The sequence below is a fragment of the Antechinus flavipes genome, chromosome 3 (genome assembly GCF_016432865.1).
Source record: "Antechinus flavipes isolate AdamAnt ecotype Samford, QLD, Australia chromosome 3, AdamAnt_v2, whole genome shotgun sequence".
Classification (NCBI taxonomy): Eukaryota; Metazoa; Chordata; class Mammalia; order Dasyuromorphia; family Dasyuridae; genus Antechinus; species Antechinus flavipes.
Window position 1 is genome coordinate 152,810,891 of NC_067400.1, and position 19,708 is coordinate 152,830,598.

The following is a 19,708-nucleotide window of genomic DNA, read 5'->3' on the forward strand; positions in this document are numbered from 1 at the left end:
GTTACTTAATTAAAATGAGCAAGGCATATTTATCAAATATGCATCTGCAATAAAGCTAGAAAGGATTGTTAATAAGTTATATAAAATAAGATTAAGCAGGATCTTGGCAGGCTGAAACAATAGTTGAAACTAAAATGAAACTTGGTGGTAATTGTAACATCATCTTTAGCTTTAAAACAAAATTGGGTTGTGATTGTAGAATTAATTCAACAACAACCTTATCTCTTAGGACTTTTGATTGAATAAGAAATGAGTTAAGAGTGTGATGACGCTGCCAAAACCTTAGCTATTTTAGAAAAAGATTTAGTGTCCATAACACAAGTGAAAATAATACCGCTATACTTTGGAGCTTTTTAAAAAATAATTGTTTTAAATTCTGAATTTAATACAAATAAAAAGGATATTTTTGTGTACACAGAAAAACACAAAAGAGGAGTCTATAAAACCATGAATTTCTTACTTCATACAACTTTTCTTTAAAAGTATATATACTTTTATAAATTAAACTTGTTATTTTTAAAAACCATCTTGCTTATCTGTTCTTCCTTTTGAATTTTATTATGCTTAAAAACTATTATAGTGGCCCATTTTTTTTGGATAAGGGCATTATTATTTCTAATCCTTTCCTTCCAATCTTTCCTCCACAATTAAAAAAACAAGAGAAAGGAAAAGAGGAAAAACACAACCAAAATAAATAAACATAGTAAAGCAAAACAAATCCACTCAGTGTCTATGTCCAGAAATACATTTATCTGTCTTGAATCCATTTCCTCTGTTCAAAGCCTCAGAAAAAGTGGCCATTAATGTAATGTAATTAATTGTAAATAATGTAAATAAAATTTAATTAATGTAATGAAATGTAATGACCACTTCTTCAAGTCAAAGTTGTTTTTTGTTTTCCACTATTGCCATCCTTATAAATTTTTCTCCTGCTCACTTTTATTCTGTGTCAGTTTATAGTATTGTGGATTCTCTGCAATTGTGTCTTTTGCTCTTTCTTATGGCACAATAAAGAAAATATTACATTCCATTCCTCAACCTCAATTTTTTCGGCTCTTTTTTCACTTGTCTAAAAGGTAATCTCAGATTCTTAGATTCTGTTTCTTTGCTTTTCTCTTATTCTCTGTATAATGCTTGGCAAGCACTTAACCTTTGTTTGCCTCAGTATCCTCAACTGTGAACCACCTTCTAGAACTGTTGTGAGCATCATGGGAAGTGCTATATAGATGTTAGCTTTCTTATGATTATCCTCAGTGTCCTTCTCCACTCCTTGCCATCCTTCTCCCCACTGAAGTTTGTTTTGTGTGTGACTGTTCCCTCCCCAGGGTTATACTCCTCCTTAAAACGTTGTTCAGTTATTAAGTTTGATGTATTTCTATACTCTGTGTGTGTGTGTGTGTGTGTGTGTGTGTGTGTGTGTGTGTGTGTGTGAGAGAGAGAGAGAGAAGGAGAAGGAGAGAGAGGGAGAAGGAAAGGGAAAGGGTGGGAGGGAGAGGGAGGCTGAGACAAAGAGACAGAGAGAGAGAGAGAAAACACTTTTAGAGAAAGGTAAAAGATCAAGAGTATGACCATCTGTGAGTATTTATGATAGGGTAGAGTAGGCTATAGGAAGATGAGTAAGTTGGGGGACTGGAAGTTTAGGGCATTTGAGAAAATATAAATATGTATATTGAAGTACCAGGGCAAAAGTTGGGGAGGAAAGAAAGACCATGAACCAGGCTCCATGAGGAAGGAAGGCGTGTCATGAGGAAAAAATTCTTTCGCTCTTTTTTCTCTTCCCCCTCTCTTCCCCTATCTGGGAAAACACAGCTGGTCTCAAATTTTGAGTGTTTTTTTTGGTTGTTGTTAAACAAGAGCTCTGTGGTCAGTAATTACTCATACATGGCATCTGGAATTTAGTCATTTAAAATTTTGCAGTTGTTAATAATCTTAAACTTATACTAAGATATATAACATGAATTTTGGTCTTTAAGGTTCCTATCAATATATCAGTCTGTGTTTGAAATATAACCTTAAAAATTAATTTCACTTAACTGTTCAGTGAATAAAGTCAGTCTGGTGAGTAATTTGCAATTGTACATAAGAAAACAATCACCTTAAGTAAGTTCCTCAGAGGATAGGTTCTGGGGTGGGAGATCTCAAGTGGAATTGGTTTATAAAAATAGAACTTCAATGTCATTGTATGCAGTTAAAACCATACATTTTTAGCTTATTACATATGCTCCTCTTAAAACAAAAAAATTCAGTCAACCTATCTTTTTTATCTTTTTAAGTTAAAATAAAGCTGTTATATTTTCTAAAATACTGTCATTAATTTTATTATTAATGTACTTAATAGTTTAATAAAGAGATATTGGGTGAAGATAAGACACAAAAGGAATCTCTGAAAGAGAATAGTTTATGTGGCTAGGGGAAGATATTAGGCTGTGGAGCTTGGTGGGCCAGTCCCAGAAGCTCCAAGGTGAGGAGATGTTCTGAGCTAAGCTCCTTCCTTAAATGAGGATAGTAAAGTTCATGGCTCTACCTCCAGAAAGAGGGGCAGAGGAGGGTGATGAGGTAGAATGTAAGGTCACAGAGTGAGATTTTTTTCAGTAATGAACTTATTGGGACTTGGTGGGGAAAGTCAGAGAAGTCCCAAAATAGTGCAGCCAGGTGAAATATATGATGTTCTGAGTCTGTATTATGCAGAACTTCTTAAACAATATTGAGAGTCTTTCATAAGCATAATTTTGATTATTTCTTTCACCTCTTAGAAACCTAAAGTAACTCTATTATATTTCATGTAAAATTAAAATTCACAAATATTGATCGCCTTTTTTCACCATTTCTTTTGTTCCAGTCTTTACCTTCATGGATTCTCAAACCACACAAACATATTGGTTCTTCTTATTCCTAATTCTCACTTCTTATTCCTAATTCTTAAGGTATTTCTTCTGAATTCAGTTAAATTCAATGAACATGTTATATATTAATTGTCTACTTTGTATAAGGTGTCATACTAGGAGTATGAAGGTAAAAAAATAAGAGTCTCTGACCCTAAAATGACCTTATCATGCTTCTTAGGCCCAGCCACCACCCATCTTCTCTCTCTCTTATTTTTTTCACCCATCTTCTCTTAAAAAGTGTTTGACTCATCTTCTCCATGAAGAGTTTCTTCCTAACCAACCCTGTTATGTAGGTTCTCAGTCCCTCCTATGATTTCACTAACCACTAAGAATTTGTGTTTTTGTTTTATGAAGTTTTTAATTTTGCATGGTCTCCTATATACTTAATTGTATTTGTTAGGCCTTTCTCATTAGATTTTGAATCCCTTATAAGTGTGATACTACATAATTTGCCCTTCTTAATTCTTTCAGAAAGAACTCGGTCCTTGTGGATAAAAAAATTTTATGTCTTAAATACTTCTGTCTACTAAAAATAAATACTGTTTTAACAGAGATTGCACTGTAGTAAAATAAAGTAGTTAGACATGGCTTAGGAGTATGAGGTTAGCCATATATATGTGGCATCACAATTGTACAGTCTATGAAACATTTTAAATCAACTTTATCAGAGGAAATAGTTATATACTGTGAGTAAAAGTAGTTATCTTGGTCATTATCTTAGAAATGCCCTTGTGAACTCAAATTAGTTTGTGTCATTGCAGGTTTTTTCCCAGTCGATTTAAGCACTTTTTTTTTTTTGAGATGCCTATTCATTTCTTTAGCAGTGAGCTGTGCACCTGGTCCCTTGAGTTGAGTAACCTAGTTCATTTATTCAAATAGAATCTTGGGTGTATTTTTCACTATGTCTCTGAATTTTAACCTATTCAGGTTGTTGCCTAGGAACACACAATTTTTACAAACCATTTCTTGTCTTTATATATAAAATTCATGAGGTAAGACTGGGGAAGATGGAGGGAGGCAGTCCTTACTTGTCTTGGTACACCAGCATTTAATTGAATTAATGGGAGGAATTGTGTGGCATGTAGAAAATATATCAAAAGAGCAGTGGTGAATTCATAGTACCGCAGTCATATTACTTTAACATACTTAAAGCAGGTCATAGGGTTGTCCTACTTAGAAGCACTGATCTCTTTGAGATTAAATTATTATGGATGTTAACTACCACAAAGGAAAGTTTGAAATGCTTTTTCTCTTTTCTTAGTGAAAACAAGTATTACCATACTCAGTAACTATTCATTACACTTTGCTAAAAATGGTATTTTTGAAGCTCTTCATTACTTTGTAATGGAAATATAGTTTCAGGGTGGGGGTAGAGGGGAAGAGGAGTTATACATATTTGTAATTAAATACGGGTTTAAAAAGGGGGAGGGGAGTTGAAATCAGTTCCAGTAGAGCAGTAATAAACTGAACCAGCTACACCCATGAAAGAACTCTGGGAGATGACTGTGAACCACTATACAGAATTCCCAATCCCTCTCTTTTTGTACAGCAAAATAACTGTTTGGACATGTATACATATATTGTATTTTACTTATACTTTAACATATTTAACATGTATTGGTCAACCTGCCATCTGGGGGAAGGTGTGGAGGAAAGGAGGTGAAAAGTTGGAACAAAAGGTTTTGCAATTGTCAATGCTGAAAAATTACCTATGCATATATCTTGTAAATAAAAAGCTATAATAAAAAAAAAATTTTTTTAAGGGTTTGAAAATAGAAAAGTACAATTTTTAAGCATGGGAATAGCTTTTTAAAATAAATTTGTAGAAAGAATATTGTGTTTATCATGTCTTTTGGAAATTGAAATGTTAAAGATTTGATAGAAAGTAATGTCAGTTCTTTTATTTTTTTCAACATAGTAATTCCATTTTTGTTTGTTTTCATAGTCTTGGGCCTGTATTTGCTCTATTTGTACCATTTTACTGCTCCATTCCAAGAGTTCAAGTGACACAATTTCTGGGCCAGTTTTCCATCACAAACAAGACATTGATTTATATATTGGGTTTACAGGTACAGTATGTATTTTATATTCATTTTTATTTTAATTAGATCTTATTTCACATTTATTTCTCTCTGTTTTAATCTCTGGCAAATAAAATCTTTCCCCAAAACTTTAACCTCATTAGCTGTGCTAGCTATTTAGAGAAAAAGTTACTAAAAACATACCTCAAAGCATAATAGGTCCTAGAAGCATTTTTATAATCAGTAGCAATATGATAACAATTTTCGCTGTAACTGGAGTATATAAAATCAGAATATTTCCATAGGTATCAGTGGTTTATAAACTGATATTTATGGAAATATTTTGATTTTGTAATACACCAGTATATCAACATATGTCAACAACAATAATGCTGTCAAGATCAACAAATGTCAACAACAATAATACTGTCAAATAAGATCAACATGTGTTTCTGTGAGAAACCTATGTGTTCTTTTATCATCTTGAGCTTTCAGGTTTTTCAGAAACTCTGCAAGCTGCATAACTTATATATTCACAAACATGTTTTATATCCATTCATTTTTCTAATGTCCTGTTTTTAAATTTAAGTGATGTCTTATGCAATACTTTTGAATATTCTTCTAAATACTAGATTCATTCATAACCAGGTACTTAGTAGGGACAAGTCACTGAAGGAAATGCAGAAAATTAATAATTTCCCCTCCCCCCTTGTGATTTAATTACCCAAATAATGAAGAGTATCTTCCTCACACACTTCTCAATCAATCATTCAGGAAAAATATATTAGTTATGATTTGGTCTTTCCCTCTGAGGAATTAATGTGCTAGTCCATTCACAGTTGCCGGTCTAAAATAATTTAATTTCAAATGGGCCCTGTTTTCCATTCTTATCACTTGTCTCTTTCCTTGGTCCTCTTCAGTCATCTAAAGTTCAATTTTTTTTTTTTCTGTGCTGCTTTTTGATAGCATATATACTTTTGACTTTTGAACTTGAGGTTAATGTTTGCAGTTTTCTTTACCCTTTTACTCCAGACTTGTGACTAACATCACTTTAAAAGGCCCTTCTTTTTATTGAAGCTTTTTCTAGAGTTAGTTAGGCTTTATCTGTTGTCTGTATTTCATAGGCCTTCTCTGGTTACCCTCACAACTTACTACTCTGCAACTCTTCACTTCCATGAATTAATTCCATCTTAGTCTTCCAACATTCTTTTGTGTCCAATAAAAGCTCTGCTTTCCCATGTTAAGTCATATTAATTTTTAAAACTCTAATAGGAAATAAATACATTAGCTGATTTATTTAGTAGCATTTTTGTGTCCTGTGTGTTTTGTTTTGTTATATATGTATATTTATGTGTATGCATATTATATATACATATATCATGTAAGAGTATATACATACATGCACATATCATATATATATATATATATATATATATATATATATATATATATATATATATATATATATATATATATATATATAATATTCACATTTACTACCTTTATTTGCCAGAATTCAAAGCTTTTCTTCAAAAGATCTTATCTCTTACTAATTCTGGGGAAAAAAAAAACAAACCTGGTTAAAGAGTTATTCTAGTCGTATTCTTAAGAATCCAAATAGTTTAGTATTTTAATACTAAGCATCGTAAAAGGCATTGTGACAAAGTGAATGGTTTGTTATACTTGACGTCATGAAGATCTGGGTTCAGATTTTGCTTTTGGCACTTATGAGCTGTGTGAACCTTACCAAGTTATTTAAATTTAATTTGTCTGGTTGTAAGAGCTTTGTAAAGAGAGTATACATGGAAGGAATTCCTTATGTTGACAAAATCACAAATCTTCCACTTATTTCCCTAAGTATTACACAGCACCTGATAAAATTCATTATTCCTTGACATCTCTGGTGATTTCACAAAGTATATTGTTGATCAATCAGTGTGTATATATATATATATATATATATATATATATATATATATATATATATATATATATATATATATATATATATATTTTGAATACTTGTTAAATACAGTAGATTATGCTGAGTATAATATGGGAAAAAGGTGAATTTAAGATATGAGCTCCTTTCCTCAAGGAGTTCATAATTTAGTTGAGATATGATCATCCATTTAGAGCTCAAAGAAACCTTAGAAGTCATAACAAAGCTTCTTCATTGAACAGGGAAGTACAATGAGCCCAGAAGGATCATATCTATCTATAGTAAGGGATAGAAATGGAATTGAAGCCCAAGCTTTGACTAAATATAGCACTTTTCTCACTTGGCTACACCCAGTTCTACATAAACTCTGCTTTACAAAAACCATAGTTACACTGCAAGACAGTTTGATAGATGCCAAAAAAGTAATGAGAAAAACTATAGGAACTCAGAGGAAAGAGAAATGGACTGATGAGACAAAACAAAATATGTAGTGATTTTAGTTAGACATTTTTAGTGTTGGAATGTTTTGAGGGGCAGGCAGCACATAACAGAAAGCACACTAGACTTAGATCCATGTTGGATGGTCTCTCTCCCCAACTTCTGCTTCTGTTCATTGTTCACTATGGAGAAGTAGCTTAACATCTTTAGATGAGCTTCAGTTTCCATACATAGCAAGCTGTAAAATAAAGAGCCTTCACTTGATCTGTAAGTGCCTTCAGAACGCATCCTATGCAAAGATTCTTACGTAGCATGACTTTCATTGCAGATGAGGAAACAAGAGCCCAAAGAGAGGATATGGCCTGCCCACATTCACATAGCTACTTAATGGTTGGCTTCGAATCCACTATTCTTTCCAGTAGGCCCCATTGCTTTCCTTCTTCCATTGTAATATTGTATATTAAATTCATGGGAGAATGATGAAAAGTTGAGATGCAAAAAAAAAGTTTTAATAGAGAATAATGTCAAAATCATATGACTGAAATTCAATCAAATTGACTCAGAAAATCATATGGTATTTTTTATATAGTTTTGAAAAAATACCTTAACTTGCAAATGCACTTTTCCACTTAAGACTCATCTTTATATAGAAAAACTTAACTTAAAAGGAAATCAAAATAAAGGTTATAGCAGTACATGTGTAGGCTCTTTTTATCTATATCTCTATCTAAAATTAAATCAACAAACAAAAGTTAACTATCTGGGAAGCCTCATGGGTAGGCATATAGGAAAATACAAAGAATATATGGTTCCGACATCAAAGAGTTTTCAATCTAATTAGATTAACATGCTTTTGCTGAAAATTTTTAAACAATTTGAATATTGTTCAGTATAATAAAAAGATATTGCACAATTGTATAAGATGAGTTGTACCTTGTCCGTAGTAGATATTTAATAAATACTTCTGATGCAGTTGTCAAGTTCATCTTACATGTCCTTCCTTTATGTTTGTATGTCTTCTTGATGTTTTTGAGAAGGAAGCCCAGAAAAATATTTCCCATGTATAATTCTCACACCCACATACTACTTTCTTTTCCTTTTTTACAGAAAACTTTGCCAACAGAGTCTTATTAAAACTAAACAGTCTTGTCTTTGGCAGACCAGTTAAAAGGATTATAGTTAAACTTGTAACCAGGTGTTTGATCTCAGCTGACAGTGGAGAGGAAAGAGAGCCAGTTAATAATCACTCTTCCAGGGAGCAGGGGAGGAGTACAGGGATAAATTTAGGTGATATAAAAATGAAAGCTAAATTAAAATACATTTAAAAAATAATCACTTTTCTAATTCTACTCTGACATCTCTCACTGTTTATCTACTAGTACCTTATGTTTCTCTGTTTCCTGTATGCCTTTGGACTAGATGATGTCTAAGATTTCTGAGATTGTGTAATGTAGAGTAATATTAGTAGTAGATGAAACTATTATAATAGAGTTCCTGGGCCTTTTCTTCTTCTCTGAAATCAAAGATATTTAAGACCTTAAGAAGCAGCTTGAAGCAAAGAGGCAATCTGAAATATAAATACCAACTTTCAAGTTACAGATTCTCTTTCCCTTTCCTATGCTGGGAAGTTCCACTCTAATTTTTCTTTATATGTAGAACTTTTTGAAAATGTAATGTGTAAAAGAAAATAATTGTAAGACCTAAATTGCCTAGAATTTACTTTATCTCTGTTCTCAGAAAATGAGGATTAAAACCTTATAGAATAATGAAGTATTATCATTAGAGCAATAAACCAAAGACCTCTTTGTATTCAAAATTCTCACTTTCCCCAGACAAGTTGAAAAGGAGGAAAATTATATGGATATGATATATTATGGTTTAAGATCAAATGCTGCTCAGTCACTGTAGCAGACAAGAACAATGAGCAATTTCACTTAAAGATTCTGTTTATACTTTGGTAGGCAAAGCCACGTACTTTTTAAAACAGTAGTTTTATTTTAATTAAAACCATTCGTGCTCATGCATAAATAAAAATTTGTATTTTTTTTTAATTAATGTTATAACTTAATGCATCTTGTATTACAAAGAAGGGACCAGGCTCCACCAACATTTTCTTGCTTTGGGATCAAATAATAAGATCTTTTTGAAGCCTAAGAAATTATTCTAAACCAGTAAAACAGCATTTCATTAGTTTGCTTATTGCTGTCTGATGTAGCAAATGTGTAATGAAATAATTGTCATTACATTAAAATTGGACCTTTAAAAAAGTAAATTTGTAATATGCAATTGATTTGTTTTTTAAATTAGTACTTTTTTTCTTTTATAGCTTTTAACTTCTGGTACCTACATTTGGGTTGTAGCCACAAGTGGTCTGGTAAGTGTTTAATTTTCTTTTAATGATTTTCTTGCCTATAAAACTATTTTAAGAAAAACAGAGTATCTCCTTATTTTCACCTTTGCATAAAATTATCCAGTTTGTCTTCATGCTTTGTACATGTCAACTTTTTAAAGATAAATTTTTATTTATTTTTTGTTTTTATATCACTAAGCTTTACCCTTGTATCTCTCCTGAGAGAACCATCCCATATAACAATTTTCCCCATCAACTTTTAACTTAAATATAATTCTTTTAGTTATTAAAAGTCTATATACTATAAAGTCTAGAAATGCTGGATTTTAATCGAAACATTAAGTGGACTTGAATGTATGCAATCAGTTTTCCAAATAACCAAAAAAAAAAAAAAATGAACAAATAAAAATCTTTAATTATTGAGGAATAACAATAATGAAGTTGCATAATCGTGTCATAAGAATGACTAGCATTCACATAGCACTTAAAAGTTTGCAAAGTGTAGTTTAAATCGTTTCTCATGTTTTTATATGTTCCTTTTTGCTGCCAAAACTAGTCTTGCTACACAACATAAAAACTCAAGAGCAATCTAGATTCTGTAACCAACCTAAAACTTGAGTTTATTACTTGAAAAAAAAATTATTAAAAAAATCCCAAACTCACCTCAACTTCCCAGGTAATTCCAATAAAAGTTGATAGGTGTTTTTTTGTTTGTTTGTTTGTTTGTTTTTTGGGTGGTGGTGGTGGTGATGGTTATTGTTGTTGTTGTTTCTTTTTTAAATCGTTAGTAAGACCACAAAAGTATTTGAATTAGCAGGAGGGAAAGAATAGTGGGAAAAGAAAATGAAGAAGTTAGTTTTACTAAATATACAGACTTGGTGGTGGGTTTTTTTTTTGTTTGTTTGTTTTTTGTTAAAGGGGACATAGTTTTACAGAGGAAAAACATGAGGGTAGTAGGAAAATCAGCTGGATTGGAAGATTACAGAAGTCTCCTCTTTGTCTGTGACCAGACAGTAGTGAAGGGAAAAGTGAGCAATAGTGGAGGACTCAGGGTTACTCACTACATGCATTGAATTTACTTGTAGTGTCAAAGTTTTTGTTTATTGGTTTGTTTTAGGTAGCAAGAACATTTCCTGTGAAAATGTCTCTAAGAAAACATCAGATACATTTCTTATTGCATATTATTTGTACACTTAATGGGATTCCTGAACAGTTAAGAACACGATACCTTATCTTTCATATGTAACAATTTCAGTCACCTGAAGTAACTTTGAAAAATCTAAGATAATTTGTGAAATGCATTGTCCAGGATGTATCATAAAGGAATAGAATATGAAAATAGCATATGCTACCTAAGAAGTTTTAAATTCACTCTAAAGAGGTCCTTGAGCACTGAATCCAGACCCCTCAGACTGATTTCCTTTGTGAATGTCAGAGGACTCTCTTTCCGTTCCATTTTTACCTACTTCCATATTGTGACTTTAATTTTCTGCAACATACTTTTTGTTCCTTCTTTCTACCAACCTATGAAGAATTCAGTGTAGGAAGTAAAATTACTATAAAACTCACTGAATATCACATACTGTGAGTCTTTGTTGTATGTCTTTGTTGAGTTGCCCAAATTTCTCCTTGCCTCTTGTCAGAGAGTCTTATATCAAATAATTTTTTTAAGAGAGAGAGAAAAGAAAAAGAGGAAGAAGATTTAAAATTCCATAGTCAATCATAATCATTACAGCAAAATTCGACACTGAATGGGCCTACCATACCTGCAAAGTAGTAGACAGAGTTGTCTTTTCTCTTTTTTGGAGCTAAGATTCTTCTTTATAATTAATTTCTGGTGTTGTAGTGAATAGAGAGCTGGATGTGATTTCAAGCTCACCTGAGACAAATGCAGGTTCTGTGTGAATATGGGCAAATTCCACTCTCTTTCTTAGTTTTCTCAGTTGCAAAATGGGGATAATAATATTATGTGTACTTCCCAATGTAGGAAGGATTGTGAGGATCATAAGAGAATAATATTTGTGAAGCTCCTAGCACATTGTGTGATATTTAGCAAGTGATTAGCAAATACTTCTTCCCTTCCTCTCTGCTTTTCCTCTTCCTTTCCCAAACTAGGGAAATTCAAGAAATTTTCTAGTGGGTTTGTTTATGGACTTCTTGCCATAACACCTACCATAAATTAGTTGAACCCCATCCAGAGAACTGAGGCCCAACTGGGATATCTGTTATCCTTACGTCTTGGCTTGACTTCATCATTCAGAACTGGGGGTTTACCTTATCAGACAATTTGCTAAAGCTTCTCTTATTCTAATTCAAAACTAATTTGAATAGCTAACTAGTTTTATTGAGTAAAGGCTGACAGATCCTTAGCAAATTTATTGACACTACCAGTGAGAGTTTACAGCTTTAAAAATTAAAGTTAAAGTCAATACTTCTTTCTCTACCTTGTTTTTTTTTTCTTTTTTTAAATGGCCTAGTAGTCAAACTTAGGGTACAAGAATTCAAATGAGTAAGAATAGAGACGTTCCTCATGGTATACTTTTTTTTTCTTTTTATATTAATTGGCCACCTTTAAATAGCTAAATCCTTTTAGAAACCATTTCTAAGTTATTTTTCTAAAACATTCCTTTTCTGCTAAGGTTTTATTTTCTCATGTTTCTCTATCAATGCTTATATATATATTTGTAGTCTTTTTCATCTGAAATGCAAATGTTACAGTCCCAGCCCTTTATTGCATTGTTTTTAATGTAAAAAATATTTCAGTGAAAAAGGAAGTGTAGGCCAAATGCTATAACTGTTTTTTATATAATTCCAGCTAAATAAGGCGCTGAAGAAGTTTTAGTGCAGAAATAAATTTCCTTGACTGTAGTGTTTTGATCTTGTATGTGGATTTGTTCAAGAAATATTTTTGGAACCCCTACAGTGATCTATGGTATTGATCATTTCATCATTGATAATTATAAACATCTGCTTTGTCTTAATAAAGTTTAAAATCTACATTTAATTTATCATTTTAGAGCTTTGTCCAGAGAACTTTGATTTAAGATAACCAATGCAATTGATATTACCTAGTTCAGAGTGATTGCATGAAGAAATAAAAATTCATTGTAAAAAAAAAAAAGTGGTCCATAAGTACTGAATATTATCTGAAATATTAAAAGCCACAATATCCCTGCTCCAGATGTCTCTTGCACAATACAGTTTCTCCTCCCATATATGACTAGTAACTTCCTTTTTTGTGTACTAAAGAAAGTATAATGCTTACAGAAATTAGAAATGAAGATTGATGTTTGGGAAAATCTTATGAAACCTACCAATAATATTTTACCTTTTTTCCTAAGAAATAAATATTTGTTAAGAGAGAACTTCATAACTGGCAGAGGTAGAATGTATTTGTGTATATACTATATATATGTGAATACATACATACGAAGATATATAAAATATTTTAGGCAGAAACATAAAACATGAGTCATATCTACTACCATAGGAACTAAAAAAATTTACTGCTACTTCATCTTAAAATTGGGCAACTTTGGGTTCATTTTAGTTAAATATTTCCTTCCCAGGCTAGCTTTCCTTTTTTTTTTTTCCCTATATATGTGTCACTTATTCTTACTTGTCTATAAATATATTTCTCAGTATATAATGTTTAAGTCCCACTGATTGAAAGAGGACGTTGATAAATTGCATCAGTATTTTACTGAGCAGGAGTCCACTTTCTGTCTTTAACAATAACTGAAGAAAAAATGGAAACTAAATAATTCTTTAGAATTGAAGAAGAAAGTGGTTTTCATTCTTAGCCATAATAATAATGGGCTAGTTTGCCTTAGTAATACTGTCACTCTCTAGTTGTACACTCAGTCAGAGAGATTTTAGTTCCTACATGAAAAAGAATAAAGGGGACTTTGGTTGCCATCAAGGACTGCTGTTGAGTTTGCTCATATGTGCTAGCGACAAATCTTTTTTACTCAATTCTTCCTTTTATAGTTCTGAGTTTGATGTGATTTTCTACTCCTTTTCCTTGACAGTGTTCCATGTTGAAAATATATCTGGCCTTCCATTAGTTAGGAAGTTATAATTGAAAAGCTTGGTTATTGTACATAATAGTGTGCATTGGTTATTGTACTTAATAGGCAGGTGGTTCAAGTTTTTTAGATTCAGTTTTCTCTTAGATATATTGTTACCTGATTTACCTATGTTAATGGACCCCCTGTTACTTTCTTTAGGGAGGAAAGTACAGAAATTGAAGCCATTTTTCATAAACATAAAATTTCACTGCCTTTATTGAAAAAATTTTTCTCTTTATATAGTCATTTATTCTATATTAATATTCTCTATTCTTTATAGAAAAATTTATTTTTCCTTTAGAGTTTTACTTGGCTCTTTTTATAGTATTATTTGAAAAACTTGAAGATATTGTCTACTTCATATTCTATGTTGTTTTTATGATCATAATAATTCATTACCATATAGCTATGTTTTATTTTTACCCTACTCCCTTAAGAGTCCTGAGACTTGGTATATTTATCCCACTCCCTTAAGAGCTCTGAAACTTGGTTTTAAAAAATAATGAAAGTGACTTGATACTGACTTTGTCATCAATGAATATTCTCACTGTCTGATTATTAGCAGCAGAATTCCCAAATTCTTTTTTTTGAAAATAATTGAAGTGAGGGGGGGGGGGGAATCGGAACAGAAATGAATGCAAGGGATAATGCTGTAAAAAATTACCCTGGCATGCGTTCTATCAATAAAAAGATATTAAAATTAAAAAAAAAAAAGAAAATAATTGAAGTGGTACAACTAAACTTCAAAATTGTGGCTGATGGTTTTGTTTTATCTTTCCATCTTATGCCTAAAGGAACCAACAAAAATAGTATTTTTTTATTTTTAATAGTATTTTTTTTCCAAATATAAAGATAATTTTCAACATTCAACATTTTTGTAAGCCTTTATGTTCCTCTCCAAGACAGCAAACAATCTGATAGAGGTTAAATATGTACAATCCTTTTAAATACAAAGATTTTTTTTTTTAAAGCAGTAGAACATAGTGCATTCAGAGGAATTAGAAAAATGAAGTGCCTTAAATCTTTGTCACATAAGGACTGAAGGATCTAGGGGTATATGGCCTGGAGAAAAGAAAACTATAAATGTGAGAGCTGTTTTCAAAGTATCTGGTGGTTTACCTGTCTGATGGAGTTATCATTCCTTCCTGGTCTCTATTACTGGCTCATCATTCATATCACATGTTCCTTAACTGTGGATGTTCCTCAAAGCTTTGTTCCAGGCTTGGGATTTATTGATTTAAAAGGTCTATGTAGGGAGGGATCATTTCTCATTTACCTTTGTATCTCCACTATTGCTCAGCATGCCAGGACCAAACCTTTGTTCTTGTGGGACTGATTAAAGCCTATCTAAGCATTTTCAGTGCTTTGCTTTGGGTTAAGCTACACAAACAATAAATAAATTTTTGATAAAATTCGAGTTTGTATACTATGTCAGTATTAAAAGTTTTGCTTTTTTTTTTGTTTTTTTTCTGAAACTTATAAAATAGATGAACCAAGGTTTTGGTTTGAAAGATGGTATATCTATCTAGTTTTATAAAAGCTTATAAGACACTTAAGGATTTTCTATACTATCTCCTATAATATGATAGGTCTTTTATAATCAACTCAGTTTTCTCTTATTAGCTTTTCAATCCATTATCAGCAACATCTTCTTGGACCTTTTGAACTGACTCTCCCAGAGACATTTCAGTCTTGGCATGTCTGAAATGTTTTGCTTTCTTTTCCCTCAAGCCCTTCCTCTTATTCTAAACTTTCCTATTTTTGTCATTTCTATCATTCTTTCAGGCACTCAGTTTCATAACATTGGTGTTACTCTCAGCTTCTTTCTCTTCCTCCCTCCACATCTCCAGTCAGTTATTGTCTTGTCTCTTCTGCCTTCCCCACAGCTCTTAAACCCAACTTCTCCTCCCTGGCCACCACTTGAGTCCGGACCCTCATCTTCTCTCCCTTAGACCAGGGTTGTTGGTCATCCATTCTCAAAAAGAACCAATAACTTCATGAAGGAAATATCTTGACTTGCCTGTGAATTGGATTTAAGTGAGACAGAGCTTTTCAAAGTCATCAGCCTCATCCTCACCTTCAGTCATTAAAATTAAGTCATTGAAGGAAAGAGAGGTGTTAAATACATGACCCACACAGAGTTCACAACATTCCCTAATACAGCCCAAACAAAAATGTAGTTCCTATCCAATTTTAATATTTTGATTGCTAATAAAAACTTATAATTTCCTAAGGCAATATGTGGCCTGCAAGGATTCTTTTGTATGATTAAATGATCTTGTGTTTCTCTCGAGTTCAATATCACTAGTCTATACTACTTCAGCCTCCTCGTTAAATTTCCTGCCTCTGTCTTTTCTTCCTTCCAGTGTTCCTTAAGTGCAGATCTGACTGCATCTCTCACTTACAAAATTCTGCCTCTAGGATAAAATATTAAGTTCTCTGCATGACTTGTAAATCCCTTTATGACTTCGTTCCTATGTCTCTGGCTTTATTATACATGACTCCCCTTGCTGTACTCTATGATCTAATCAAACTAATCTTTTTTCTGTTAACATATAGTTTCATTTCCTTTCTTTATTGCTTTTGCATTGGTCATCTCCCTCATCTGGCAAGAAGTCCTTTTCTTCTTTAAGATGCAGTTTAAATATCTTCTTTTCTAATTTCCCCAGACATTAATTTACCCTACACTCCTAAAACTTAACTATCTGGTTTAGTCAAAAAAAATCATTATTTACTTTTTTATTAAAGCTTTTTATTTATAAAGCATATGCATGAGTAATTTTTCAACATTGACCCTTGCAAAACCATTTGTTCCAAATTGTCCCCTCTATCCCCCCACCCCATCCCTTAGATGGCAGGTAGTCCAATACATGTTATATATGTTAAAATATGTTAAATATGTTTAAATATATGCAAATGTATACATACATATGTGTATACACACACAGTTATCTTGCTGCACAAGAAAAATCAGCTCAAGAAGGAAAAAAAAACCTGAGAAAGAAAATACAGTGCAAGCAAACAATAACAGAAAGAGTAGAAATGCTATGTTATAGTCCACACTCATTTCCCATAATTCTCTCTCTGGTTATAGCTGATTCTCTTTATTACTGAACAATTGGAACTAGTTTGAATCATCTCATTGTTGAAAAGAGACACTTCCATCAGAACTGATTGTCATATAGTCTTGTTGCTATGTATAATGATCTTCTGGTTCTGCTCATTTCCTTTAGCATCAGTTCGTGTAAGTCTCCCCAGGCCTCTCTGAAATCATCCTGCTGGTCATTTCTTATAGAACAATAATATTCTATAACATTCATATACCACAATTTATTCAGCCATTCTCTAATTATGGGTATTCACTCAGTTTCCAGTTTCTGGCCACTACAAACAGGGCTGCCACAAATACTCTTGCACCTACAGGTCCCTTTCCCTTCTTTAGTATCTCTTTGGGATATAAGCCCAGTAGAAACACTACTGGATCAAAGAGTATGCATAGTCTGACAACTTTTTGAGCATAGTTCCAAATTGCTCTCCAGAATGGTTGGATTTGTTTACAGTTCTACCAACAATGCATCAGTGTCCCAGTTTTCCCACATCCCCTCCAACATTCATCATCATCTTTTCCTGTCATCTTAGTCATCTGTCAGGAGTGTAATGGTATCAGAGTTGTCTTAATTTGCATTTTTCTGATCAATAGTGACTTTTTAAGCATCTTTTCATGTGACTAGAAATTTCTTCATCTGAAAATTATCTGTTCATATACTTTGATCATTTATCAATTGAAGAATGGCTTGATTTCATATAAATTTGACTCAGTTCTCTATTTTAGAAATGAGGCTATCAGATGCTTTGGATGTAAAAATGTTTTCTCAATTTATTGCTTCCTTTCTAATCTTGTTTGCATTAATTTTGTTTGTACAAAAACTTTTTAACTTCATATAATCAAAATGATCTATTTTGTGATCAGTAATGATCTCTAGTTCTTCTTTGGTCACAAATTCCTTCCTCTTCTCCAGATCTGAGAGGTAAACTATCCTGTGTTCTTCTAATTTGTTTATAATATCATTCTAGATCATGAACTCATATAGACCTTATCTTGCTATACAGTGTTAGATGTGGGTCAAGGTCTAGTTTTTGCCATAATGGTTTCCAATTTTCCCAGCAGTTTTTGTCAAATAATGAGTTCTTATCCCAAAAACTGAGGCCTTTGGGTTTGTCAAACACTAGATTGCTATAGTTATTGAGTATTTTTCCTGTGAACCTAAGCTATTCCACTGATCAACTTCTCTATTTCTTAGCCAGTACCAAATGGTTTTGATGACTGCTGCTTTATAGTATAATTTTAGATCTGTTATATTCACTTTGTTTTTATTCTCTGTGTGCTTACATATGTACAAATTGTCTCTTGCTATAATATAAGCTCTTTAAAAAGTAAGTGACCCTAATGCCTATGTGGTGCCCAGCACATACTAGCTGATACATAAATGCTTGTTGATTAGTTATGTCAAAGACAAGATTTTATTTGTTCTCTTTGGTCCCTGAGGACAACATGAGGATCACTGAGTGAGTGGAAGCTGCAAAGACAAATTGAGTTTTTGCACCAAGAAGAATTTCCTTACAATTAGAGCACTCCAAAAGTGATTTTATTCTGTTTGGGGAAGCAATAGGTATCCCTTTAGTGGAAGTTTTCAAGCAGAGGCTGAATGATCATCTGTCAGATGTGTTATACCTAGGTATTCCTTTCAATTATGGGTTGGACTAAGTGACTACTTCCAACTCTAGAATCCTACAAAATAAATTTATTACTTTAGAATCACTGGAGAGATTCTAACTAGACTTTCCACCAAATTGCTGAAACTTGATGTTAAAATCCATGTAAACTGGATTGCCTAACTAAACTGAGAAAACTGATATAGTGAGAAAAAGGAAGGTATCCTTCCATAGACCAGTCATTTTGGGTGACATAGATGAGCATGACATACTGGTTTGTGATTTCAATCAACAGGAAACTCCTAGTAAAGAACTCCCTCTACTAGAGCAGATAACCAGTTCTTCTGCAATTTAGTCTTCCAGAGCTTCCCTGAGCAGTAAAAGGTTAAGTGACTTGCTCATTGTTCCATAGCTACTGTAGGTCAAAGGATGAACTTGGACTGATTTCCCTTACTGTTGTGCCAGTTCTTTCTCCACGGTGCTGCACCACCTTAGTGTACAACTCCCTACGGAAAAAAGTAGGTGATAAGAGATCAAATTGTCATCATTTACCCAAATTCCTGTAAGACTGTGTAAAAGCAGAGGCAATATTTATATTGCCCCCCTCTTCTCTGTTGCATTGTGTAGTGCCGAATGTACTCAAACCACAGAACTAAGACTAGAATAATATTAGTCATGTATGACTTCCAAAGTACTTTCCTTATAGTGACTTCATGTGACAAGTAATGCACATGTGATTCTTTTTTTTTTCCTTTTTTATAAATGAGGAAATTGAAGCTCAGAAAAAATAAATACAGACAAGACTTAAACTTAAGCTGCGTGTCCTTTCTCTTACTTAGAAGTGGGACTCCATGACTAGGATCTGAATCAAATCTATTAGGTGTTTGGATGAATGAGTGAATCAGCCAATGAATGAAGAAACATTTAGTAAATGTTTACTGTGTTCCAAGCACTGAGCTGCATTCTGAGCATGCAAATACAACAGTCCTTGCGTTCTAGGAGTTTGCTTTCTAATACAAATTGCGATTTGGGGGAATTCATCCAGAAAAGGTGTTATAGCACCCTAGGGCAGGACTTTTTTTTTTAAACATTTAAAAAAAATTAATAACTTTTTGTTTTCAAAATACATGCAAAGATAGTTTTCAATATCACTCTTGGAAAACCCTGTGTTCCAAATTTTTCTCTCTCTCTCTTCATTCCCCTCTCCCAGAGAACAAGTAATCCAATATGGGTTAAATATGTGCAGTTCTTCTAAAAATATTGCCACATTTATCATGCTGCACAATAAA

The 19,708-nt window shown here is 32.6% G+C and overlaps 1 protein-coding gene across 1 annotated transcript in view; it reads left to right on the forward strand.

The window, feature by feature from the left end:
* UBAC2 (UBA domain containing 2) overlaps positions 1 to 19,708 on the forward strand; it is a 266,711-nt gene that overhangs the window by 146,800 nt on the left and 100,203 nt on the right. Inside the window, exons 5-6 of the mRNA XM_051984064.1 lie at positions 4,831 to 4,954; positions 9,613 to 9,660. Of these exons, the coding sequence (XP_051840024.1) occupies positions 4,831 to 4,954; positions 9,613 to 9,660 (172 nt within the window). The remainder of the gene's footprint in view (positions 1 to 4,830; positions 4,955 to 9,612; positions 9,661 to 19,708) is intronic.